General features: G+C 32.7%; 1 protein-coding gene across 1 annotated transcript; it reads left to right on the forward strand.

Moving 5' to 3' along the window:
- The first annotated feature begins 248 nt into the window (after positions 1–248).
- Positions 249–23,714, forward strand: LOC130628706 (dynamin-binding protein-like). The gene is made up of 29 exons (XM_057441689.1): positions 249–1,944; positions 2,525–2,539; positions 2,963–3,036; positions 3,562–3,630; positions 3,778–3,926; positions 4,174–4,197; positions 4,698–4,763; positions 4,896–4,946; positions 6,563–8,569; positions 10,839–10,932; positions 11,886–11,974; positions 13,107–13,148; positions 13,280–13,376; positions 14,883–14,965; positions 15,135–15,273; positions 15,886–16,067; positions 16,317–16,449; positions 16,758–16,849; positions 17,269–17,324; positions 17,994–18,093; positions 18,718–18,823; positions 19,003–19,130; positions 19,334–19,438; positions 19,802–19,933; positions 20,155–20,325; positions 21,058–21,240; positions 21,548–21,712; positions 21,977–22,081; positions 22,225–23,714. Exons 1-29 carry the CDS (start codon positions 284–286, stop codon positions 22,963–22,965), a joined length of 7,059 nt encoding a protein of 2,352 aa, XP_057297672.1. The 5' UTR covers positions 249–283; the 3' UTR covers positions 22,966–23,714.
- Positions 23,715–27,893: the final 4,179 nt, after the last annotated feature.

Consider the following 27,893-nt stretch of genomic DNA (forward strand, 5'->3'; position numbering starts at 1 on the left):
GTGAATCTTCACAATTCCTATTGAGTTATGAAAACCCTGTAAAGTTGCAAGTGAACAAAATATGTACTAAGTTGACTTTTGTTCGATAATGGCCATGACCGTTTATGTAATTATCTGTTGGGGGACAAAATTTGGACGTAAAATAATGTAAAAAATTAAAAAATTTAATGCCATGTTGTTTTCAGGATAGTTTTTTCTTAGTTGTCTATTAATGATTTTCATGGTTGTATTAATTGTATTAATTATAAAAAAGGTATTTTTTTTCCTTATTTAGGCTAGTAAAATGGCTGGTTTAGTTGTTAAGTGCACTTACGAGTTTCAAGCAGAAACTGATACAGATTTATCTTTGTCTGTAGGAGATCTTGTTAAAGTTACCAAAGTAGTTAATGATGATTGGTATGAAGGTGTTTTTAATGATAAAAAGGGTCAGTTTCCAAAAGCATTCGTGGAGGAGTGTCATGATGTGTTTGATGTAGGTATTGCTCTCAGTAGTTTTCAGGGTGAACAGGATGGGGACCTTCCAATCAATGAGGGAGAGTTAGTTGTAATAACTGAGATTATTGATGAGAACTGGATGAATGGATATACAAAAGGTGGTAAATATGGCATGTTTCCGCGAAGTTTTATTAAACAGTTATCTCTAGGTGGGGAAGAAATTCAAATGGAAGACCCTTCTCATGCCTGCCTTTCTGAAACAATTGAAGAAGATAGGTCACATGATTGGGTTGAAGTTCTTAATGCATTTAATGCACAAGAAGCTGGAGAACTGCAGTTAGAAGTAGGTATGTTTGTACAAGTTGTCAAGGAAATTGATGATTTTTGGTGTGAAGGAAAAACAAAAGATGGTCAGCAAGGAATATTTCCGAAACAATTTGTCAATTTACCGTCATTAAAAACAAGCATTAAGGCTGATGTAAACGGTAAGGAAACAAGAAATGATGAACCAGACTTCAGTTCTACAAATGAAACTGGCATTGGCAAAGTTATTGCTGACTTCGATTTCAGCAGCACTGAGCCAGGAGATTTGAACTTCCTGAAGGGAGATAAAATCATTTTATTGGAACATGTAAGTGATAGTTGGCTAAAGGGTCGACTTAATAACACTGAGGGGATTTTCCCAGCAAATTATGTAACCAGTTTGAATTCTGCTGATCCAGGTCTTTATGAAGAGATTGAACCTACAAAGCATTCTTCTCAAACAAATATTGAAGATCTATATGCTGTACCTGATAAAACAAGGGTGAAGACTCAAGATGTTGCTGTAAATATGCCTGCAAAGAAGAAGCCTCCAGGTCGACCAAAACCACCGGTTATAAAAAAGTCTGTTGACACAACTCCACCTAAAACTGCAATTTCACACACATATCAATTTAAAACGAAAAGCCAACCTACTGTCATTATTCAACCGGAGTACTTAAAACCAGGTAATCCCAATGTTATTGTTTTTCGTAAGAAAATGGACAATTTAAATATGACATCTGAACAAATACAACCAAGCTTCTCCGCAGGAATGCAATCAAACAACCCCAACTTAAAAGAGACTGATTATACCAGTTACAAGAAGGACTTTAATAACCTCAGTGGTGATTTAAAAGAAAAAGTAAATGAGGGTTGGGGACAAAATAAAAGTAAACTTCAGGAATACAAGAAAGAGACTGAAACTAAAGGGGCTGTACTTAAAAAAGAATTTGAATCAATCAGCAAGAACATTCCCAATGAGGAGATGAGTACATTTCAAAGAATGAAGTGTGCCAATAGTAATTTGAATTCTGCTGTTACCATAGCTAATACAGTTGGAATAAAAACCACAAAGACGCAGCTAGCAAAAGGCGCGGTAAAGATGGGTGCAGGTGCATACATTACAGGTAGTGCTTCATCTAAAGGTAATAAGCCAGCCTTGCTTTCTAAGAGTACTGCTTTGGGTTCTAAGTTTGGAAAAAAATAGTTAAGCTACAAGGTAAAGCTATAAACCTAAGGGTAACAATGGTTGTTGACCATGCTTGATTGATGAACAAATGCTGAAACAGACAAATATAAACACAACACCTGAAGTATATTCATCATTTGTCAAGGACAATTTTTGTATATTTTTCTTATATTATTAAATATTTGAAAATATTTTTTTATGTTTTCAAAAATATGTCTTCTGATAAGACTAAGTGCACCCCTTTTTAAATAAATGTCCATTATTGTTCTCCTATAAGAGGTGTTTTCTAAATTTTTTAGCGAAAAACTAACTTATCTATACATTTGTAGCAAAATTGACATTACTCAGAATTTGTTGCTTATAAACTTTTTATTTCGACATAATAGGGCTTAATGTCAACGAAATATCAAGTCAATAAAAAAACTTTGAACAAAAACACCCAAACAGCAAATATTTTGACTTGCACTTTTTTAACCTTTCATTTGAACAAGACATTTTTGATAAAAAAATTTTGGAGATGTAGGATATTTTAAAATTTAAAATTTATTTATTCTAAGTTGCATTGAATGGCATTTAATTATCAATTTTTTATTATAGCATTGTTTACAAAAAGTTAGGCACTTTAGCTTTTTAATTTTGATTACAGACATAAATTTTTATCTGCCCTTCACCAATTTTATGTTGGGAAGTTTTTTCCAAATTGTTACTGCATGTATAAAATGATAACTACGATTCTCCTGTGATGGAGAATAAACGTTAAATTTTATTTAATTTTGATGGATTGATTTAATAACAAAAAATAAATTTTTTTCGTTAAGTCTTCTGCTGTTTTCCCTTCAGTAAATAAAAATTGTTCAGTTGGAAGCTGAATCAGATTTTAGGATGTGATTTTCTGACCTTTCATTCTCAACTGCTGTTTTTTTTTTCAATTTTCAAGTCCAATTTCAATTTATTCTTTAAAAACATGTTTTTTTATTTATTTGTTATTGTTTTGTTTGTATATATTCAGTAGATTTATTCTATATGGTTTCATAGTATTATATTTTTGGTATTATTTGCAAATCTGTCAATAACCGATATGTTACACAGTGACATGCTTGTCTTGTTAGGTTTGAAATTCAAAAACATTTTCCCAACCAAACATTAATTTGATGATTTCCTTTAAAATTGTAGGGTTTGTTTATAACAGTTTGGAATACCTGGAAAATTTATGCTAGTAATACAATGTGGTGTAAAATAGGGTTCATTAAAATTTGTTTTGCTTCATCCTGGAGGTGATGTGATGATGCATTGAAAAATGCTTTACTTGTACAGAATTTTTGTTAAAACATAGGTGTGTAGTTGTTTTGACACTAAAGATAGCTAACTTATACATCTATTATGTAATATGATATGCCTGTGATTTTTTGTAAAACTATCTAATCCTCAAATATCTTGTTTTTCGTTTTTAAAGTTTGGTTTCCACTACGTTTTGGTTTATTCTAAATTAAATTATCATATATAAAATTTTGGGCATAAAACCTGTAATCCTAAACAAACCCGAATTTATAATTATAATTTTAAAAGTTTAAAGATGTGACAAAAAGGGATTTTCGACCTTTAGGCTGAGAATAGTAAAAACTTTTCACATGTAGAAAATCAGGAGCTAAGTTCAACATCATTTATCACTTTGAATTCCCTTGTGAAACTTTATTTTACTTCTGGTTTGTCATGTTTACTTAAATAACTTCTTAAAAGTACTTATTTTTATTTAAGTGTCTACCTGAAGTTTTGTTATTTTGTCTCATACAACCCCCTGTAAAAGTAAATATAGTTTAATGTGTTTTTTCCATTGTGGTGTTAATTTTCAGGAGGGACGTTTTGTTTTTTATTTAAAGGTATTTTTAAATGTGTATTTTGCTATTGCTTGGAATTAGCTGTATTGTTTAACAAGAAAAAGTTTTATTTTAATTTAGCTATTTGCTTTGTTACGTTGTTGTTTCAAGATCATTTGAAAATTGTCTGTGAAAGTAATCAAGACTAAAATTTGTTTCTGTTATTTTTTACATCCTTTTTTTGTTATTTTTACTTGCTGTTTAATTTTTTTTCTTTATGATGATGCATGATTCCATGTATGTAAGATCAATGCAGTAACAACTGAGAAGTAAATACCTTATGTTTTTGCTACACATTGTTCCAAAAAAAACAATGGCTGAAACTGATGATGCTATAAATTGTAGTATTTTTACAGGTACTCAATTTTGCAGGCTGAAAATTGTTACATTTTACAGGTATTAATTTTCGCAAATGATTGTAAAACTTTTGTGGGTATTAATTTTTGAAAATAAGGTACTAGCACTCTAATTTTGAAAAGAAAGTTCTTTACCACAGAAGCATTCACTTTTAACAATCCTTTTGACACACACACACACAGTTTGATAATTCCATTTACACACATAATTTCTGCATGTGAATAAAAACTCAGGTTGACATTTTCTGTAAATGAACACTGAGTTTGATATTTTCTGTGTGTGAATGAAATTTCCATGTTGTTTCTGTTGGGTTGACTTTTTTTGTCCTAGAGTGCAGATCCTAAAGAAAACTTTTAATATTGCTGATGGTGATTATGTTTTTTCTTGAAATGGAAACTAGATAAAAAGTGAAAGCACCCAGCAAAACTGCATCCCAAGGTCAAAAGTATAGACTTGCGAGGTCGATATTTTTAACTTTTCTTAAACCAACGTTTATCACAGAAATTCAATGACATTTTGATTTTTGCGCGTTAATACAGTTATTTATGTGTGCACCACCGAACATAGATTTAAAATTATTAACATTTCTTGATCAAGAAATGGATGTAGTGTTGTGATATTTTGCAATGGGCTTTTTTTACCACGGTTGTTCGAACCGATCAGCTCTCACATGTGTTTTTGTGAAACGTGGATTGGAAGGATGTTGTTAAGATGAGTTGAAATGGTTATTTTTTTAGCGGAGTGATTCGACAATCTTGATTTATTGCAACTTGATTTTTGAGTCTGAAGTATGTAGGAATGTTTTAAAGATTCTCCAGTGAAGTTATTTGTTTACATTTATAGCTACCATTTTAGTTTATATGAAGTTAAAAGTTTTACCTTGCGGTATGAAACCTGTTGTGAAGGCTTTTTAGTCAATGAGCACTGTGGATTTCCTGTATAAAACTGGTAAAAATAGCTATCAGTTAATGACACTGGATATCACTTTTTATCACTATATTTCATAGAATATTTATTTTATATAAAAAAAATATAATTTTTTGACAGGATGAAAGGGAAATATAAAATAACATTTTTCTCTAAGCTGTGTTCAATAAAATGTAATTTACTCTCAGTTATCTCAAAATCTTAAAAACAATTCTTTGTTAAGCATTTATGAATATTGCAACAAAACATCAAACCATAAAAATATAAAATTAATACCCACATTGCATAGGCCAGTTATTTTTTCTTTTGTTTTTGGTACAACATTCCTTGGGAAATACAATCCACTAATTAGAACTAATTTAAAATGGAGAAAAGGTATTATCACAAATTAAATATATTTCAAAAGCATTAGTAATAAGAGTTTGTTGAAGTACTATGCTTACATTATGCTTATTATATTGGAGGATCAAATTAAAAACTTTAACATTGCCTTATGAGCTACATTGGTCCCTACCAGTGTAGCTCATAAGGCAATGTTTTATACATCTATGAAGTTTCAAGAAAATTATCAACAATTAGCCACATATTCCTGATAAAGATTCTCCTTAATCAGCTAAATCTATTATGACCATGCAATTTTATAATATTTTTTTTGTTTTTGTTTTGTAATTACTTTTTGAATGGTGCTTAACTGCAATAATTATATTTTGTATTTGTTTTATTAAAAAATACATGTGTGTCTCATAACATAAAAAAGCTTTGACATTCATTTTTTTAAAGTTATCATTATTTCATACAAGTTTTAAGGTTATAGTATTTCATTTTATATTTTTTGTGTTTTTTGATATCATATAAGTTGTATAAATGTTCTAACCATCAAAAGACTGTTAGACAGTGCTGGATAATTATGTAAAATTATATGTAAAAAAACATTTTAATATGCGAAATATTCATATGGGAACTTTAAGATATGAGAAAGAATTCTTCATGTAAAATTACCTTCTTGGAGAATCACTTTACCTAAACATTTACAGGCTTTGGTTTAACTCATTGATTGAGACCGGGGTTCGATTCCTCTTGACGGCGATTCAACATGGGCGAGTGAATGTTACCATAGCCCGGGGTTAACCCAAGCCATGTGAGGGAAATTGGGGAGATGGCTCCATGTGTGGGCCATTGGATGTTGCCGGGAATTGTCTAGTAGAGCGTGGGCTCTAATTGGGTCTGCGTAGCTCAAAACGAGCATTAAATACTCTAGGACTCTCCATCTAAGCCATGGCCCCTCCTGGAATAATAGACAGGGTATATTCCTCTATATTAATGAAGCTAGCCATATAAAATATGCACTTCTATCTATCTGTAACCTGCTAATATTACATTAAAAAATTGACATTACCCAGTATACATTAAGCCTGTTGTAATTTCTACTTTAGGGATGTTTACTACTTTAGATATGTTCAAAAAAATGTTTTCTTAGCTATGTGGTATGGCTGGTGGAATATACAGGAGTTTATACGATTTCAAAGCTGAAAGTGAAAACGATCTTGAATTTAATCGAGGGGATTTTATCAAGGTTATAAAACAGATAAATAATGAGTGGTATGAAGGAACAACAGACACATCATGCGGTCAATTTCCCGCAACTTATGTTGAATGTGTACTTCAAAAGCCATGTGATAGAATAGCTGTAGCAATTAATTCATTTACTGGACAAGAAAGTGGAGATATTACCTTTTGTAAAGGAGATGTTATAGGTATTATAGAAAATATAGATTCAAATTGGTTAAATGGTTTTACTAACACTGACGAGGGGATATTTCCTGTGAGTTTTATCCAGGAAATATATTTTTGTTTACCAAGTGATCTTGTTAATAATAATAATAATAAAAATAATAATTCAGTACATGTTTCGGATACGGTAATAACTAATAGCCAAACAACCAGACACATTCCATGGGCAGAAGCAATAGATGATTTTACTGCACAAGATTCAGATGAGTTAACTATAAACATTGGTGACGGAATTGAATTAATTAAAGAGATTGACAGCTTTTGGAGTGAAGGTATCGTTGGTGGAAAACAAGGAAAATTTCCCTCAACGTTTGTTAAAGTAATTACTGAACTACCTGAAGAATTAAAGTTTGTGGAGAAATCAAATAATGTTGATACTGAGAATGGGTTAATTCCAAATGCCAAAGCACTGTACATGTTTGTAGGAACACGAGAAGGAGAACTTAGTTTTGATAAGGGAGATATTATTATGCTAACTCAACGAATTAGCCAGGATTGGCTAGAAGGAAAAATTGGCAATTCAGTTGGAATATTTCCTTCAAATCATGTTAAAATTATAGTTGACTTGCCTTTTAACCATGTAAGTAGAACTAACTCAAATGACTCTTTTATCAGCAATCACACCTCACAAAATCAGAAGCCGAAATCCATACCAATGAAAACAAAAGTGATTGCTAGTACTATACCTCCTGCTAGACCCCAACGCACTTCACCTTTAGCTGAAAGAAACTTGCCAGGATCTCAACAACATAGCTCTACTGGACAAATCAGAACTCCACCTAAAAGACGTAGTTTTCGAAAACCACCAGCACCAAAATCACCAATGCAAGATATAAAAACTCCTCATAACAACATTAAAACTGTCCAAGCTGAAAAAATGAACAAGCATAAAAACACACCCGAACATAATGGAATGGTAGCTGATAAAAATTCCAAAAAGTCATTTTCTCTAAAGCCAAAGAAAAAGTCTGTGGAAAAGCAGAGCAACATGTATAGTTTTGAATTAACAGAAGAACAAATTTTTCACATGGATGCTGGATACTCTAGTACAAATGGTAACACTGCTTGTGAGGATAAGAAACCTACGAAGCCCAAAATACCTGCACGATCAGCTAGTATGTCAAAACCTAACAGTGTAGCTAGAAGTAAAAGTATGACTTATAAACCAAAGGCTCCAGCTAGGCCTGGCTTGCTTCATAATTCTACTCAAGATAGCAATGCAAATAAGGACGATATGGATTTATTGTCTACATCACCACCCAAGCCATACAAAAGATTACCAAAACCTCTAGCACCAATGCCTTCAGGTTCTGTGAAACCTGTTCTTAGTAAAGAAAGACCAAATACACTTAATGTAGGTAGTACTGGGTTTGGAAGTATCTCTCCAGCTAGATCTCCTTCTTCACCAAGGAGCTCCATTATTCATGAGTCTATGACTGCTTTTTTTACAAAAGATCAACGTTCAGCGTCACCATCCTTTAACGATAATATTAATAGGATATCTCGTAGCGAAACAGAACCATCCCTGCATCGATTAAATGTTGGTAAAGGAGCTCCAACTAAACAACCATTAACTCCTGAGCATGTGGGCTCTGATGCTATTAAATCACTGTATTTTACTACTTCCTCAAGCTCCGCTCTTACTCCTTCACCTGATAAAAGATCTCAGACTTTGGATGCAATGCTACAGAGAGTAAGTAAGTTTTGTTACCTTGGGAATACGTAAAACATCCAAATCGTTATTTGTAGTAAGTATTTGTTTATAGCCATTAATATTTATCTTTTAAAAATTTAAAGCAATTATATTTTAATTTTTTTGTTATAATATGTCTACAAGTGTGCACAATTTTTGATTATCTAAAGTTAAAATGTCTTGCATATTTTAACATTTTATTCTGAGTCTGAATATAAAGATTTTTTTTTCTTTGTTTTAATTTAGTTCAGCGTATTAAACTTTGGATATGTAGAAAATAATTTTTATCTAATACACTTACGCTGTTTGGGTCAAAAGGCACGAGGAATTATGAATATCAAGACTAGACAGAAACAATTTCTAAACATCAACAGTGTCTGTTTTTTGCTTAAACATGAATGGTCTAAATATTGTTGTGATGTAAAGGTAATAAGAGATACATGTAAAACAATGTTTTCATACAAATTCAGAACTTGGACCATATGCAAAACCATGAAACTGTTTAAGTACTTAAGTGGATTAGATTTAAATAGTCCATTTTTTTGCAATAACTTTTAATGCCTGTACCTTTTAGACTACTTGAGTATGTCCAATTCATCTGCAATGTCTGATAATTTTCTACATCCAACAATGACAAAAATAGCACTATTCGATACAAAATTTATCTGGCTTTGAAAAAAACTGCGTTTATATAATTTTAGTTCGTAGTTTAATGAACTTAGTATTGAGAATACTAGGTTCATTAAACTATGAACTAAAATGGGTAATAGGCGTTTCTTGTATCTTTAACCTCAATAGTCGGCAGCATGTAAAGTGTTAGATAATTTTTTTGCATTTTTCTAATTTATTTTTTATTACAAAAATAACATTATTTGTGGTAGGGAACCTATCTGTTTCTTAGATATAATTTTATGCAGTTTTCTTTTACAGTTCAGGAAATAATAGCAAGTATTCTCAGCACGGGTGAATTGTTTTGTGTATCCTTCTTATTTAAGTAATTTTTCTTTTCCGTGTAATTTTCAAAAACCTTTCTGTAAGTTTTATTTGTCTTAATATGAGTCCTTTTTTCCTGTTTTTCCAGTGCAACCTTTTTTTTAGCCTCCATAAATAATGTCCAAGGTTTTTTTTTAACATTTTTTAAAAATTACTTTAAAAATCTCAATATTATATTCAGTTTTTTATACTTCTCAAAGATACACAATCATACTATTCTGAGAATGTCATATTATCCAGCTTTTATTATTTATGCCAATATTAAGCAATCACAGATGCAAATGACAATCAGTTCACACCTGCTTTGTAAAATCTAGAAATCACAGTGCATCGAATGTGTAAAAATAGGTACTAACTTTTCAATGGAACACAATGACATTGGTTGCTTAACTTTAATAAAATATATGGGTGACAGAGCTTACTTGCAAAATTTAAACTGGTTTGACAACTAAGAGATAGCCTGGAACGATGCACTGTTACAACGAAATTGTGACAACCCCCCAACACGTCCAACACTGCGCTGTCACAGTTGATTTAGCTATGGCATTGTTTTTAAACCAACCAGCTTGATTTAGCGATCTTGTTAACACAGTCTTGTGCACCGTATGTTATGATGGTTTTTTAGTACAATTGTAGCACATCTTTTCTTGCAACTTTATAGTCTCAGAGTTTCTTAAAATATTTTTTGTTTTTTGCTGTAATATTTTCCCCAACACTTTAAATTTAGTTTGAACACTGGAAAAAAATTAAAGATGTATTATATCCAAAAAACTTTTAAAAATTTCAGACCACATAATATTTTTAAGTTATAAAATGTCCCACATTTGCATCTACTATTTAGGTGTGACACGCTAAACTAAATGATTAACCTTCCTTGGCCTAAGATAAATAAAGTCTTTTTGCACCATTTTAACATTTTTAAGCACGGTCATGTTTTTATTCTTCTCAACATCGAAAAAGATGGGGTTTTTATATTTATTAATTCGAAGGAGTTTTACTGAGTTGTTTTGTGTTTCCAAGAAATTTAACTGTGATTTTGTGTTATTTTAAGAAATCTAACGTTGTAGTAGCTTATCTTAATTAGGAAACATCCCACTGGTTGCAATTTTATTAACCACAAATGAAAAAAACTCCATACCCTTGTTTTGGTTTAGTTTGAACAAATTGTACATGTATTCATCTTTCTTATGTATCTATATAAAATTATGTAAAATGTTTAGTTTTTTCTATGCTGCATATAGATGTCTAATTGCCTTTTGAATTGTTTTTCTTTTAGAGTTCTTCCCTCCGCTCTTCCAATAAACCAAATCTTTCAGCTTCTCGTAAAATAAGTGAAATTAAAGATGATAGCGCACCATCAAGCCTCCATGGTAAGATAGTTTAACTTACACTAAAATCTAAACTCTAGAAAGGACTAAATGTTTGTTATTCTCCTACTTTGTGTTTATGATCAATCACAACCACAACTATAGAATGTGCTTAATCCTGAGTGCATCTTTATTTTGTGATATTGTGGCTCTCTATGTGATCATTAAAGTTATAAATATTAAAAAATAAAACATTGTTTATCTGTGAAATTTCTCTTTTTAAATGAAAAGCTATCACTGTTTCTTGAGTGAATTATTCATGCTGGTGTTATTTTATCATTTCACACCTATATGATCATTTCACACCTATATGTACTTTTTAATGTTCATGTGTTCATTTTTGTTGTTGATGTGAAGTCGAACCTTATAATATTCTTATTAAGGTATTCTAAAATAGCAAAAAAACATGTGTTACAAAAGTAATATTTAAAAGTATTGTGATTTAAAGTCAGGTAAATTTTAAATATGTTTGCCTGCTTTATATACTAACTAAGGATACTTTAAAAATTTGTGTATCATCTACCTTATTTTTTATATATTTTTTTTTTACCTTTGTGCACTCTATAATTGACGTTTAATAAATATGTCATGCAATGCTTCCAAACCTCTTGCAAAGCTGTTTCTATGAATAACATGGAAAGTGTGCACTGTAGTGTTATTACACAAGCTCTTCCATACATTTTTTCTTAAATTCCGGCAGAGACAGCAAGTGGTATCCTCAAATTTTGCTCATTTTAATTTGCCCTATAAATAAATTTAGCGTGTTTGGTTAAATTTGTAGCAGAAATTACATGATGTAGAAATTTGCAACCAATAGTTTATAAAAGTCAAAGTTACAATGCCTAACGGACACAACACTGAAGGTTTGTAGCTTATCCCCTATTCTCTAACCCTGATTTTATGTGATTCTTTTCTTATTTGAATAAAATACTGTAGTTATTATTTTCTATTATTAGGTTCTAGTGATAGTTTAAGTCAACCGTCACAGTCACAGGAACTCAAAAGAGTTGATATGGAAATAGCCGAATTAAAGAGCAAAATTGAGGTGTGTACAAATTATAAAATGTATTAAGGTTTGTTTTGTTATGGATGCCTTGTTTTCAAGAAAGGAGAACATTTCTTTCCTAACATTTTTTGAAAAAAGGAACAACAAAAATTTACAAAAAAAATTTTGTGACCAGTTTAATTTGTCAACGATTTAAAAAACAGGCAGTCATTAATCAATTATTAATTTCTGCTAATTGATTATTAATCAATTAGCAGAAATTAAAGCACAAGCACTACGTTTTTTTTCCTTAGAAAGAAATCAAGTTGGTGCCATTGTTTGCTAATGTGATAAAACTTTAAGTCATATCAGGAAAATAAATGCATTGCACTTTATTTATATATTTTTTAAATGTACTCTATGTTTTCCTATTAAATTTCCTATTAAAAAAATTTATTTACATTTAAAAACAACCTGGCTGAAGATTTTGCGATAGTAAACTGATTGGTTTAAAAACAATGTAAAGAACTAATTTACATTTAAAATCTATTATAATGATACAGAAAGACTGTTTGTAACAGGCAAAGAGGATGTGTATTTTCTTTTAAAGTCCCTGAAAATGCATGTCTGGAGTGTTAATTGACAACGTAGCCTAACTTGAACTAATAAAGACGTTATGATGCGCTTATAATTTTGACTCTGATTATTTTAAAACGCGGTGGTGACATCAGTCATTTTCAACCCGACAGGTAACTAGGAACAACCTGGGACCAAACTAGGTAAGTTACCCAAACCTGGGTCCCTGAATCCATTTCAGAATGGACCGGTTGATGACATCATCAAAAAGACCCTTAAACCCTAATCTTTGTGAAAGCATTCACCAATAACACATCACTTTTACCAAGTATGAAAGGGATGTGTTATTGATATCTCAGTTCATGTAGTTCTTTTTCTGGCGTAGAAGTCATTAGATTAGCTAGGATGTATGGGTTAACCTTCGTGCTTTGTGTTTTCACAAAAAAAGCACAATGATTATAACTGTCTGATCATCATGTTTGTTGCAAAATATGAATGTCAGACTTTTACTTAATGATTGCCACAATTTTAAGAGCAACAATTTTGCAGGTGCAAAAATGTTTTATACACTATAAAATTTAGATGGCCTGATGTTTGCAACTTGTTTGCCTTTTAGAGTGAAGCACATCTTCTCTCTGGTGTGGAAACGCTACTAGATGTAAGTATTTCCATTGTAGTTTAAATCCTCAATAGTTTAAATGCTCTGTTTGGTAAGAGCTAGAGTTAGCCTCAATACATGTCCAAAAAACAACACTGTGTATAAACTTTTTAACAATTACTTTGTTTTAGTTTGTATCAGATGACAAGAGAGCTGACTTATTGGTAAAACAAGAACAACACAAAACCAGAATCAGTGAATTAAATGACGACTTAATTGCACTTGAAGGTTTTCAAAATTACCTCATTTTAGTATAACACAGAGTCTGTCTGCGTTTAGACAACAATTGATACCCATAGATTTAGTGTCTTCTGGATATAGTTAACACTTGCAAAACACTACTTTAAACAAACAGAACATCTTAAATATAATTGTATGCATGCTGAGAACACAACAGAAGACTTATATTTCTTCATAGTTCCTCTTACTGACAAGCACAACATGCTGTACATTTAAATTTGTTGAACTAATACAAAAGTCACCTAAATGGAAACAAAAATACCTATGTTCTTATTATTAATATTATATTATTGAGACATTGCATACATTATTTGTTGACAAAAACCTGCACACAAGATATACATACCTATTTGTTACACCTTCTGCACAGCAACGTTATTTACTTTTGACAAGCCATTTCATTGGTAAAGTTGTTGAATTAAAATCCCTTTTGTGCATTCCACTATAATTATTTTTTACAATATTTACATTAGGTTGATAAAAAACCACGAGGTGAGAGAATTAAAATAGTTTTTTACAAAAATTATTAATAATTAATTTCTTAACATTTTCAGCATTATGCAAAACCAGCACTCAAAAATGTGCTGGCTTCCATATACCACTGCTTGGGTACTAGTTAAGTGCTTTTGGAGATCTGAGCTTGTTGATATATAGCAACAGTCATTAATGGCCTTGAAGTTTGTGTTGTGTGGATAAAACACAGTCCACTTAACTAAACCGTTAAAGAATATCCTTCTTTATTCTAGTAACATCCTAAATATTTTAAAGTCAGAAGTCAATATTTTGTGTTTTTTTCTTCTGGTTATACTACCATTTTTGAAATATTTGTTTCTTCAAGTGCCTTACTAGTGTCCAGATCATAATTTATGAAATTCAATAATCATAGTTAAATTAACCAAAAATTCATTCTTTTAAACCAATCGGTTCAATTTCCCGAAATTTTAAGTTAATCAAAGATTTAAATTTCAAGTTCTTTTGAAGACATGCATAGTAGACTTTTTTCTGACACCAATGGTCAAATTTTGCCTAACAAGTAAAATTAGCAATCGTTGTTATTTAATGGTATTGTCTATAATGATCTGTGTTTAAAAGTCACTATTTAGTGGCTTTGACCATATCACAAAAACAATTCTTTCAACTAGTTATTTTCATTTTGCTTTTATTTAATAGAATGGTATTGTTATAAATATAATTAAATAGAGAATATAGCCAGTCAAATACAGAGAGATTAGATTTACTTGCTTTTCCATAAAAGGGGGCCTTCAAAGCAACTAGTATAGACACCTAACTGTTTGGTCTGTATACATGTCTAAGTATTCTAAGAAGGTTCTCTCTGTACGTGAATTGTAATCAGTATTTTTTCAATCACGTTTTTTCTTTTAAACACCAGTTATTGCAACATATTTATAAATTTATATTTACAAAGCATTATTTATTAATAATCTGTTATATTTCAAATTGTTAGATTGTTTTATAATTTATTGAATTTTTTAGATGAGAAATCTTTCCTGCTTGCTTCATTTGGTAAACTGGATGATGTTAAAAACAGAGTGGCAGAATTGGAAAAACAAATTGAGGTTTGTTGTTTTTTTTCATTTTTTCTTGTTTTTATTTCAGACGCATAACTAGACATTTCTAAATTAAAGTTTTTAATTTGTTATCATGCTTCCATTTAAAAAGTTGTCATGTATTTTTTTAAGTTAGTTGTGGGCAATGTTGTTGCGAATACGAATTTTATTTTTGTAGACTTATCTTGATAACTGCGAACAGTTGCGTAGAATGCAAGATGTTTCTGTTATTGAAGAATTACCTGAGATACGAGATAACATTGAGTTTTGCGAGAACATGGTTGACACATTGCAGGATGAGTTAAACGGATTACGCGGTAAATTGGTTTACTTTTCACGCATTTATTTTTGTGAATCTAAAAATTGAATATTAGTCCATAACAGAATTTGTGATGTTTACCTAAAACTTGTTGTCTACCATTGTTGGCCATGTGAGAAATTTAAATACACTTAAACGATTTCCAATGTCTTCTTTAGTAAGTAGTTTTCGGTAAAGAAAATAACAGTGAAATGTTACTAAAGTGGTCACTACGAACATGTTGGATTGTGGCTTGCATTTAATTTTACTAGATTTTAAAATGTGTTTGGAATTAAAATTATAAGTCTGTTGTGCAGATAAATTTAATCAGATTTCTTGGTCTTCAATGCTTTGAATGGACGTTTTGCTTAATCAGAGAAGACGTTATATTATTCTTTCTGTCGGTACAAGCCAATTATTTGAGCTATATGAAGACAAATTTATATTTTCAGTGTTTCGGATAATCTTTTACAAGAACATTTTCACAAAAATGTGACCACAAATGAAGACATATTTAATTTACGTTTTCTACCTCCATGATGTCGTTGATTATTCTTTACTTTCATTACTTTATCCACAAGAGACGAATTGTGCCAAGAATTATCAATAAACAATAATAATTCACTTTTAGAAAAACTTGTTAAACTGGGTGAAATTGATCAGGTCGATGGTATTCCAGATCCTGAAGTACAACTTACGAAACGTAAGAACAAACAAAAGAAAGTTGTAGAAGAATTGATCAAGACGGAGAAGAGTTATACACAAGATATATCCTTGCTCACAGATGTCATGAAGTATTTGGAAGAAAACGAGGTTTGTATTATACGAAGAGAGTGGATCATCTGTTTTTGTAATAACTTTATGAGAAACTGGTACATGTTACTGAATTCGCCTTGTTAAAATAAATTATCAAATATTTGACAAGTCTATAGGAAAGATTCGTACTTTGAAGTTTTTATTTCAAGCTCCAGCATGTTTTTGTGTCAGCAGTATTGACAATGGGTGAAATATTCTTTTGGAGAAAATTACAATCGTGTTACCATTTTATTCGTGGATATTTAGAACACGAGGGTGAACACAGAAATGTTGTTTGGGAATCTGCCATCAATACTTCACTTGTCTACGCGACTTTTTACAAGATTTAAAAATGCTAATCAAGATGAACTTGATGTGGATGGTTTACCAAGCAGGCTAGGTACGTAAAAAAAAGTTGAACTGAAGTACAACGTTTTGTTCCTGTATCATTGTGAAAAACTCAGTAAATAGCTACTTTAAGGCAGTTGTATTCGAGTCGATTAATTCCTTTGAACTAAATAAAATCACCGTGTATTTGCAGAAAGTTGCTTCCTTCAACACGTCTGCTGAAAGTTAATAGGAATTATAGCCGCAGCTTCTACAGTCATAGTCTTCTAGAAAAAGAAACAGAGAAAAATTCGGGTAAAAAATGTCTTTTCCAATAGGGGTTCCAACACGTTTCAAGGTGATATGTGTGCTTCGTTTTAGCATCGTGTTTTATTGATATGGCAGCAGAAATGAAAGAATGTTATTCGTCGTACTGTCATAATTATGAAGAAGCGATTGGATTGTTGGAAAAGGTTTGTTTTTCACTTACTTTACTTGCTTGTTCGTCTGCATGTTTTTTATTTCTTTTTTATGATTAGCCTGCTCAGTTTCGCTTCCTGGTTGGCTGTTTTCCACAGTGAGTCCAGATTGCAACAATAATTTGTGCAATGTGTCAGAAACGTTTTTAGAGGTTTGTCACAAGAGTTTGAAAAACATTTGAGAAAGTCAGTGTTTACGGAAAACCTTTTGCTTATGTAGAATTTTCACTATTATTTTTTTGACACGAAAATTACTGACAAATTCGTCGTAGCTAGTAATAAACTTAACATACATTTTTGATTTGTTTGTCAAAATTGAGTCTTGTAATTTCTTTAAGAAGGTGTTGGTATGTATAACAACATTGAAGGTGTGGGTGTGTAGAATACACATGATGCTATCATTTTTCTTTTAGTATGAAGAAGACATCTCTGTTTCTTCTGTACTTACAAATGCAGTCAAATCTGTATGGTAAGACTGAAATACACCTTTGATTGTTTCATTTTAACTACATAGTAAATAGAACTGTCAGTATTTGACGCTACAGTATGGCGTATACTGCAATATGAATATTTGATGTATAAAGTTTTTAAGTTAGAGTTTTGTTTGTGAGATGACATGTCCAATGTCATTCCATGTTTCGATGCTTTAACCTAGTGCACAACACATTTGTGTTGACGAATGTATAACAAAGTGTGTTGTGACATTGTTTGTGATGAAATTTTAGCATTTGCAGTGGAGTTTATGTTGACATGTTGGGGATGTTCACTAGTTGACTTTACTTAATAAGCATCTATTTTACTGACTTACTCATTTTACCCTGTTATCTAGCCAATGTATTTGTTTTTAAAAATTTACCTTGGAAAGTCAGCCAAAGGTTCATTTGTTGCATGTACATTTTATTTTCTGTTCATCGAAACATTTAAAATTCAATGACTTGAAATCATTGATCGACCTTACAATGAATTACTGTTGGGTCAGCTGTTACGGGGGCCGTAGAACTCCGAAATTTTTTTTAAGACGCAGCGATTTGCCGTCCTTTGGATAACTAAAGAAAATTAACACCCTGGTGTAATGCGCATACTGGAAATGTTTCCCTATTGCGATATTTACACTCTTTTCATTTGTTTTCACTTTTAGCAATGGAAGAGAAGCCGGACCCTTTATACTTTCTTCATTTCTAATCAAACCAGTTCAGAGGGTATTGAAGTATCCGTTGTTGCTGTCAGAATTGAATAAGGTGAAAACTCAACATCGAAAAACTTAGATAGTTAACTCTTTTTCATGGAGTCAGTTTGTTCATATCTCTCTTTAAACTTGTTATCTTAACGGTTAATAGTATCAAAACATTGAATTTGCCTTAGAAAATGGCATTTGACTTGATTGAATCGTATAAAAGGGGTTTAAAGCACTAGCTAAATAATTTATCGGGTTACTGTATTAATTTAAAGTGCTGTCATCTAGAAAACAAAATTCAAAAGTAATTGCAAACCTGTCCGGAGAGTGTTGTAAAATGGCCTGGGGTAATTACTGTTTACATTACTGAACAAATTGTATGAAAAAAATTCTCTCAAGATGTAGTTATCACGTTATTTGAAGGGCGTTTTTATTCTTTTATAAGCAGAACTTGACCAATCAAACTACCAATAGCGTTTCAGATTTTTTATTGGTGAACATACACTGTTGTAATTTCGACTTCTCGATTTTAAATGGAAGTCACCCATTCACATTCGAGTTTCTTGGCTTACTTGAAAGCTTACTACCACTGTTTCAGGTAATTTAGGCACTGTGTACCTCCCTAAAAAATATCGTTCGAAGAGTATTTTGAAAGATTTCTTTTTTTTAGTTAACTGTTTCCATTTAGAATCACGTTGGCGAAGGTTTAAGTAAAGAAGTTTTAAAAGAAGCTCTTACCACTGTCACTGACGTTGCAACGGCTATCAATGAATTCAAACGTCGCAAGGATTTAGGTAAATTGCTCTCAAACGTTGTTGAGATTAGCACCAGATCAACACGACTGGAGGACATTCAGATGTGTACAATTAGGTTTTTCCCTTTCTGTCTGTCTGTCTGTTCGTTTGTATTGTTTTTTGTTTTTTTGTTTTCTTTATTGCTAACCTGCGGTTTTTTACTATTTTATTTTTCATAGTTCAAAAGTATCGTGAAACCGAAGATGGTATCGGAAAAAAAGTTCAAAAGTTAAACTGGCATTCTGTAGCGAAGAAATCGTCCAGAATAAATCAAAGAATTACACAATTCACTGGACTCAACTCACAGGTAACTTACACGATTTACTGGCCTCAAATCTTACCATTTGCATTTGTTCTGTCAAATTCAATGCTTTCTTATTTTTCCCATGTTTTTTTTATGTTCTTACAAATTGTTCTTTCAAATTGTCTTTCGAATTGTCTTTCGAATTGTCTTTGGAATTGTCTTTCAAATTGTTCTTTTAAGTGTTCCACACTTCTTTACATGTTTAGACTGTCGATGAGACGTTCAACGAGCAAGAAAAACGGTTCCGCGGGTTGGAAAAACTAATCAAGGCTGCGTTGAAGAACATCGTGCAATTCGTTGAAGAGTTTAAGGTGGGTTGATAGTAGGTCGTGTTTGCATGATGATTAGTTCGATGCTTAAGTGGGCTCGAGGTCGCTGTTTTCTTCCTCTTGTTTTTAATCTTGGTTGAATTTTTTTTTTTATACACTATTTCTAAGAAAGCATTTCCTACTACGTGACTGATGCACCAGGTAATTTGATTAATTTATTATCTAGCCTGGTTTGTTCTCTTATGCAGTCCAATTCACGATATAGATATTGTATTCCTTTGATTTAGTGTATTAAACAATAATTTCGTTAACCCAAATCTCCGTGGGATGAGCCGTTTCCAGAACGGTGACAAAATTTAATTCCTTCAACAATTTTATTTTTTATTACTATTTTTACTTACGTAGGATAACGCCGCCATTGAGAAATTATGTGCAGAATCAATTCGTCAGTTCTATGATGAAGAAGTTGCACCTGAAGAAGTTTTGAAATATTACACAGTGGTCTCTATCATCGCTGAACAGTACTCCAATGAAACTGTAAGTTACACAGATTCTCATGCCCCCTCAGCATTTTCCAAGTACACGTATTATAGTACCTATGTAGTACCATTGGTGAATTTGACTCAGGATAAGATTATTCAGGTCTCATCAACATTTTTTTATAGTCAAGATCAGCATTAATCATTGGTTTGTTCACTACCAGAAATGTTGAAACAACGTAGAAACATGCACAGCTAGAAACTTTCTTTATGTTGCAGGTCACTTTTATTCAAGATCATGTCACAGAACCTTTGAGTCAGCTTGTGCAGTTATTTCAAGGTCCTTTTCGTCTCATACAGAAGAGAAATGATAAATGTCTCGATTATGACAGATCAAAAAACAAAGCTGCCAAAGCAAAATACACGAAAGAGCGAGACAAAATAAACCAGGTAAGCACGACTAACTTTTATTAATCACAACTTTTTTTATATATTATATTTCTCAAACTAAGAAGAAACTGTGCAGCGTTAAAACTGGGAAAAATTCAAGTGTTTAAATTAGTTTTTTAATTTAGAATATAAAGAAGAAATTTTTAAAACTAGAGCCTTCGTCAAGTTTCTTATTTCAAATTTGTTTGTATTTTCTTTACACAACTCTTCTCCAGCACGGGTGTTATTACAATAACATTGATCCTGATCTCATAATTCGTGTAATGTGTGCACGAAGCACCTTAATGACAAATTTTTGAGATCACAAAATTTTAGGAAACCTATTTTTTCGATTTTGGACCAAAATCGCAAAAATTAATTCCGCAAAACACACGTGAGGCTGCTAGCTATTCGCAAAATTAAATACCGTAAAACTAAAGAATTTTGCCGCATTTAATAAAATTATTCATTCCAAATTTTAATTGGGGAAAGTTGATAATAATGTAGAGAATCTTCATTTTTTTTCTATTTTCTAGATCAATTATTGCATGCGAAAAATAAACGAAATACGAAATCGCAAAAATTTCTCCTGTGAAGACATATTCCCAAAATTTAATACTGCGATATACAACTTTAATTTAGGCGTCAATTGCAAAAATTTGTTCCGTAATATTTTCTGATCGCAACAAATTACGCTCTTAAGGTATACCCAATCGATCCTTATTCAACATTTACTTTTTTTCCATTTTTTAGACTCAAGAGGAGCTTACTCTTAACCAAAACATCTATCTTGCGTTAAACACGCAATTGTTAGAAGAGTTACCTACTTTATGCGATCATTGTTCGTCGGTTATAAAATACTGTCTCACCAACTTCGTGGAAGCACAAAAGAGATATTTGAATAAGGCCTTTGTACAAATGCAAGACCTATGGCAGGTACGTGGTGTCAGGTGACATAACAAAATGCTCATTTCTTCGAGATAGAAAAGGCTTCAATTATGCAAACGCATAATTTGTGCGAAGTGCGTTGAGTATTGAAATAAACTAAAAGATTTTGTTTTGTTTTTTTGTTTGTTTTTTATTTCTTTGTTGTGTTTTTGTTTGTTTGTTTGTTTGCCTGTTTTTTGTTTTACTTTTTGTTTGGTGAAAGCTCTAAACAATAGGAAAATAATATTTACTAATTTTACTCTCACGAAAGTTTCTGTAAATAAATTTGCCTCTTCATAATTACGTTTTGTTTCAGCTCCCTTTTGTTGTAAAAGATAGCGATACAATGGAGCGCCACCAGGAGCTCATACAAAAGGCCATGGTGCAGTTAGCAAGTCTGACTTTCATTCCTGCTAATGTACACAAAGATGCAACAAGACGTAGTCAAACACAAGTTGTTAGCTCTGCACTAGTAAAGGCGGTATGAATGATTTCCTTCTAATATTGTCGTTGTTGTTGTTGTTTTCGTCGTTATTGCTGTTGTTGTTGTCGTCGCTATTGCTGTTATTGTTGTCGTCGTTATTGCTGTTTTAGTTGTCGTCGTTATTGCTGTTTTAGTTGTCGTCATTATAGCTGTTTATGTTGTTTTGTTCGTCGTTTCGTTGTTGTTTTGTTTTTACAAACGCCTTCTATGTGCGTTTATTCCAACTAGTGTTCCATATATCGTATGTTTCTTTCTTTGTAGAGTTTTTTTGTTAATTTCGACGAAGCACCAGACTCGACTTCACCGACGCATCCGTTGATTGATCTTTCCAGCGACGACATTGACACTGTAGATCAAGCATTAACTGTAAGTCGCAATTTTATTTTCACGGAAATACTATTTTGCACCCTGGGATGTTAGGAACGATCTTATTTGGTATGTTCACTTCAGCATTTCTGAACTTCTCCCTTCTAGCTGAACATATATATTGATAATTTTTGTCTGTTTAGAACACAGATTTCCCACCAAAACAAGATAGTGATGACTGTCATGCAACATGCGTTGTCAAATTTTCGTTTGAGGCGGAATGCGATGCCGAAATATCTGCGGTGGAGGGCACAGTTGTAAACGTTCTGCGTAAATGTGACAAGACGGGCAACCCCGAGTGGTGGTTGGTGGAACAAAGCGGACGAAAGGGTTACATTCCACAAGCGTTTCTGGGCGAACAGAAAAGAACCCGATCGTTTTCCGATTTAAACTTTTCTGTAAACGGACGACTAAAACAGGAACCGTTAGTACCGACTCGGAACACATTAGATATTAGGAGTGCTGACAAGTCAGAGACAACTCAGAACATACATGTTTCCAACACAACTTCTGACGAAGATGAGAATGTTGCTGTAGATTCTAATATGGTGATCAACGTTATAAAAGCTAACAACGACAATAGACTTGATGCTGACTCTCGTTCTTCGATAAGTACTGCCTCCGACGTCGCACCCTCTTTCAAAAGTAGTGTAACCTCAGATGGAGAACCTGGTTATGATATTGTTTCCCACTATGCTGTGGAATACGATTTTGAAGCTCTCCATCAAGGTGAACTTTCTGTCAAAGAAGGAACCGTATTAACCGTCATACAAAAATATGATCAGAAAGGCAACGAAGAATGGTGGTATGTTGAGTATGATGGCCAACAAGGTTATGTTCCGCGCGATTATCTTGTTTTTGTAGATGAAAGTCAAATGTGTTGATGCCTGTTTCGTCGTATTGTAGCGTCCTTCTCTTTTTAAATATATCGCGCCCCATCTTTCTCTCCACCTTTTTTAAATATAAAGTTTAGGATTTAAAAACCTTATTAAGGTCTTCCATATTTTTCTCATCAGATATAAGTTTAGATCAAAACTTACTTAAACAGATTGGAATTTAGTTTATTTGTGATTTTATAGAGGTGTACACCTCTATTTAGACGAATAAACACCATCAGTTGTGAGTGTGAAACTCATTAGCTAAATTATCTTTTTTACTGAAATTTTGTGTGTATATATAGAGTAAGCCTGTAATTTTTGCCCCGCTTGTATTTTTATACTTACCTGCATAATTAGTAGCTCGTTAAAATTTAAATAAATTATTATTTACAATTATGATTATTACACAAAAATCCAACTTAGGCTCTTAGTCTGTCTTTTTCAAAGTAAAAGGATGTAACAGTAAGGACTAAGTTGGAAGTTGTTTATTGCACAATAAAATTGCAGTTTAGACGAAAATAAAGTAGAAGTCGAATTATCTTTCTTTGGATGCAGGGACACTGTCTTTTGAGCAAATTGTTAATTTCGTTTACCAACAATTATATATCATTGTCTAAATCTGCAGAGTTTAAATGAATTTTTTAATATATACATATGTAATAAACTTTTTTATGTTTTTTGTATTTAGTGATTGCCCTGGGTTTACAATGATAAAATGTTACCGTGAGCATTCAAGAGTTAATGATTCTAACTAACTTGGGTTTTTTTTATTTGTAATGCAATATTTTCCCCACCAAATTTATTTGCACAAGCCGCAGAACTGTGTGTTAGGTTCTCTCCGGAAGATGAACCTGCTCGTGTATTTCTAACACAAAGCCATCTCTAATGCGTTCGTACCCGTAGTGCTTTGCGTCGTTTTAAATCCCCTGGGCTTACCTTCCCGATACTTGCCCTGCTATTGGTTAGGCGATGTATCGTTTCCTGCGAAACCAGGTTAGTTACAACTCTGAAAGTATTATTGGGAAATTGCACGTTTTTATGTCATTCTCGAAATGTACAAACAGTTAGGCTGTAAGACTTTTACTTTGGCAGGGGTGTAGGCCGAGTAACCAAAGTCGGAAATACGCTAGCTCCACTTTCAGCAATGTCCGCATTATTAAAGTAATCCGCTCCACCACCCGGAGATGTCAGAAATTGGGGCGTGTCAACGTAAGTAAAGAATAGCTCTTTAAAATTTTTGATCTAACTAAGTATGAAAAATGTAGTTCAATAAGTTTAGACCGCGTTCTGAAATTCCACAGCTATCGATAAATCCTGTTTAAACTTTATTCATACAAAAATATTTACAATTTGAAGACATTTTTTGATAAACAAATTGTCATCATAGCGATTAATTTGTTTTTGCAAATTTCCATGGAATTATGTATGAAATGAAAAGTAAGGAGAGTACTTTTTAAGGGGAATTGCGAAAGCTTTTTTGATCAACTTCTTCTACCTCCTTTCGTGGAAAATACTTTTGCGTTTAACCCGTAGACTTCGTACACCGACACACCAACATGCTGTCCATTAATCAGAACTCGTGACCACTCAACTATGAGATATAAGGTTGGGGCCTACATGAAAGAGAATTTAAATTCGTTCAGGTAGTAATAATCTGTTAAAAATTTACATCATGTCGAATTTCATCATTTACAATGGTTTTGTATAAAAGGATAAAGTAATTATTTTGCTCTTTGTTTTCCGCCGGTGGGAAGCGGAATCTTTAAAATCGCCCGGGAAGATAGATACAGCCCAGAGCCTTGATGCCTCGAATTTTTTTATATCCAGGCTATTGAAAAAGTTCCAGTACAACGCTAATCTCTAGGTTGTTTTTTACTTGCTCTTGTCTGTTTACCCAGCATTCATTATAACTAACTGTACACATATATAAATCACCAACAACAAAACGAGTAAGTTGTTGATTTGTTATCCAAATCCTGTCCTGGAGTGATGTTAGTCAAAAGTTTATAGCTAGCTAGCTAAATGTGATTTTAGAATTAGTATCTAGTTGAAAGCAGAAAACGGTGACTTATGTAGCTAACCCTGTCTACCAGGTTTTACTAATATAAAACTGTAAGTTTAGCGTAGGGTAAGTTGACAATTGGTTTTCATTATTGAGTCCTTTTTAGTTCTGGATGCTTCATCATGGCATTTTCACCCACATATTGCTATTCATTTTCCTGACTTTAGCTGACGTCATTTTAAGGGATGGGCAACAAATAGAGTATATCTAAGAGGGAAGATGTCTGCACCAAAATTGTCATGTTTATCAGCTATATGTCAAAAGTGTAGACCTTTTTGAATGTTTACATATTCCGTGGTAAGCCCTTTCGGCTTTAACAATTGCGTGGCAGGCAAAAGGATGCAAGCGCTAGGTAAAGTGAGGTCCTTTTTAGTTTATTTCTTTGCACAAAGGTATCATTAAAAGTTTATATGAATATATGTCAATCAGAAGTTATCCATCTACACTAAATAATAGTTTAAAGCCTCGAAAATGTCTCCGTAGAAAGAAATGGGCTGAAAAAGACCTTTCTTCAGCAAACTTCTGCATCATTATTTTTGCCACACAGTTGTTAGAGCTAGAAGGGCTTACCTCAGAAAATGTAAACATTCAAAAAGGTGTAAGCATGTATGTTTTTTAATCTCCCAAACACCAACTAACACCAAATTTTCTTTCTTCTTTTGATTAAGGTATATAATTTTTATGTATGTCTTTAAAGAGTTAAGGCGTGACTCAAAAAATGTTTGGCTAAACTTTTTTTGAGGTTCCCAAAGAGGTTTGCTTGGTCGACCGAAAAAAAGAAGCATTTTGTTTTAAATATTTGATCAGTACTCAATTACCTTACTGACCCTTTTTTTTTGTCTGCGCTTTTTACGCAGGCCTAATTCCGCCCCTGGAGAATTTTGGTGTAATGTTACATCAACGATAGACTCGGTGCGACCTGCAAAAATTCCTAAAAACCGTTTTACCGCTCAATTTTTTACGCTCAAAAGGGATGCCGCGCTATTGAAGATATCAACGGACATCAAGACAAGTCACAAGACTCAGTATAGGTAACTTCAGTTATAAACGCTAACAAAATATGAAAGAAGGTTCACATGAAGTCAACATTGTCGTGCAAGTCTAACTCACAACAGTTTGGTAGGTTTTCTTAACTAGCCGAGATACCTGGTGTCGAAACGCTGGGTTAAGCCACAAGTAACTGTGCAGAGTGCCTAATTAGAACCGCAATCAGTGTCACACATTCAGGTGGAGCGTTTTAGTACAGGTATGCAGTATGTTGTAAATGTAGTTAAGGCGACTACAAAATTTAAGTGTTTCAGTTGCAATGTATTTTTTAAAATATAACTTTAGCTGAAACAAAAACACAGTTTACAATTCGTTGCTTTCCCGTCATACCAGAAACAGTCAGCCAACCTTCTTTATTTTTTGGAGAATGTTCCCGGTGAAAGTTCAAAAATGAATTTTACTTCAGGCTAAGTGCTTAGTGCAAGTAAACAATGTTGCACATCCATATAGGTGTAATATATACCCTTTACCGAAACAAACTTTAACGCAACTTCAGTTAAACAGAAATACAGGAAACAGCCCGTTGTTAACATTGGACTGAGCTTAGTACAGGAAAATCGTGTTACACATGCGTTTATGCTCAATACCCTTTTAGCACAGTTTACAACCCGTTGTTACCCCGTCTGGAAAAAACAATTAGCCAATATTACACTGGACTAGTGACACTGAACTAAGCACTTAGTACAGGTAAACTGTGTCACACATGCCTATAGGCGTAATAGCCTTTTCCAAAAAACGTATCACAGATTCAAATTAAATAAAAACACACACAAAAGTCTGTTTTTAACACCAGATTAAACGTCTATTCCAGGTAAACCGTGTTACACATGAGTAATAGGCCTGATACTATTTTTCTAAAACATTTTATTTATCACAACGATTTAAACAAAAACACAGGAAACAGCCCACCGTTACACTGTCCAGTTAACAAAATTTACTCTGCGGAATATGTTTTCATGACAATAATAAAATGTGTAGTCACCTAATTACCTTTAGCATCATAAAAGTTGTGGTAGCTAGCTAAAAACTGCATTTGGCTATTCTCACTTTTTAGCCAGAGGTAGCTTAAAAGCTATAGCTAGATCCTTAACTGTTTTGGGATCTAAAAAAGGCGTAGTTCATTGTTAGTAGATAATAGTTTACGTCTTAGTTTCCGTGTAAATTGGTCAAATGTTGAAAGAGTTTTCATGTCGCTGTCAAGGAATTTGTTTCATAGTTCTAGTCCTCTAATCGTTTCTAGCGCATATTGTCTTTTTTACATCAGGACGGTGATATCAACATGACCCTGGAGGAGGCCTCGCTCCGTGACCCTCAAATCGTAAATTATTCAGTAGGTGGCTACGTCTGCGGTAATGAAAGTTTAGTCAAACCTCCTGTAACATCAGACTATTATTGTTTTAGGGTAATTCTCATCGTGCGATTAAGAATTATGGCAGCGGTGATAACCCCACAAGTATATGCTGGACGTCAACCCGACATCAGAGGGGAGGGGGGGGGGGGTAAACCTAAACCTTTGACACCTAAATAGTTTATACCGAAAAAGTATTTTTTAAAGAACAGAAAGTATTTTCGACTGTATTCTATATGTTTTAGAATGAATGTTGTAACGTCAAAGATTAACAATACCCAACTAAATATTACATTTTTGAAGTTTGAAATTTAGACAGGGAATGGTTGGCTAGCTAACCTCGTTTTATACAAGGACACAACCAGATATGCTCATTTCCGCTGTACCTATGTTAAAGAAACGACAAGAGGCTGGAAAGTAGGTCGCATATTCAACATAAACGTAGAAAGTTTAGACAGTCTAGTACCCAGTGTCTAT

This window comes from Hydractinia symbiolongicarpus, chromosome 15, assembly GCF_029227915.1.
Source record: "Hydractinia symbiolongicarpus strain clone_291-10 chromosome 15, HSymV2.1, whole genome shotgun sequence".
Lineage (NCBI taxonomy): Eukaryota > Metazoa > Cnidaria > Hydrozoa > Anthoathecata > Hydractiniidae > Hydractinia > Hydractinia symbiolongicarpus.

Bases quoted from the DNA above. Each gene is read 5' to 3' on its own strand.
- LOC130628706 (XM_057441689.1), top strand. From the start codon at position 284: ATGGCTGGTTTAGTTGTTAAGTGCACTTACGAGTTTCAAGCAGAAACT. The intron at 14,966-15,134 runs GTTTGTTGTTTT...TTATTTTTGTAG, and splicing joins AATTGGAAAAACAAATTGAG to ACTTATCTTGATAACTGCGA. The intron at 22,082-22,224 runs GTAAGTCGCAAT...TTGTCTGTTTAG, and splicing joins CTGTAGATCAAGCATTAACT to AACACAGATTTCCCACCAAA.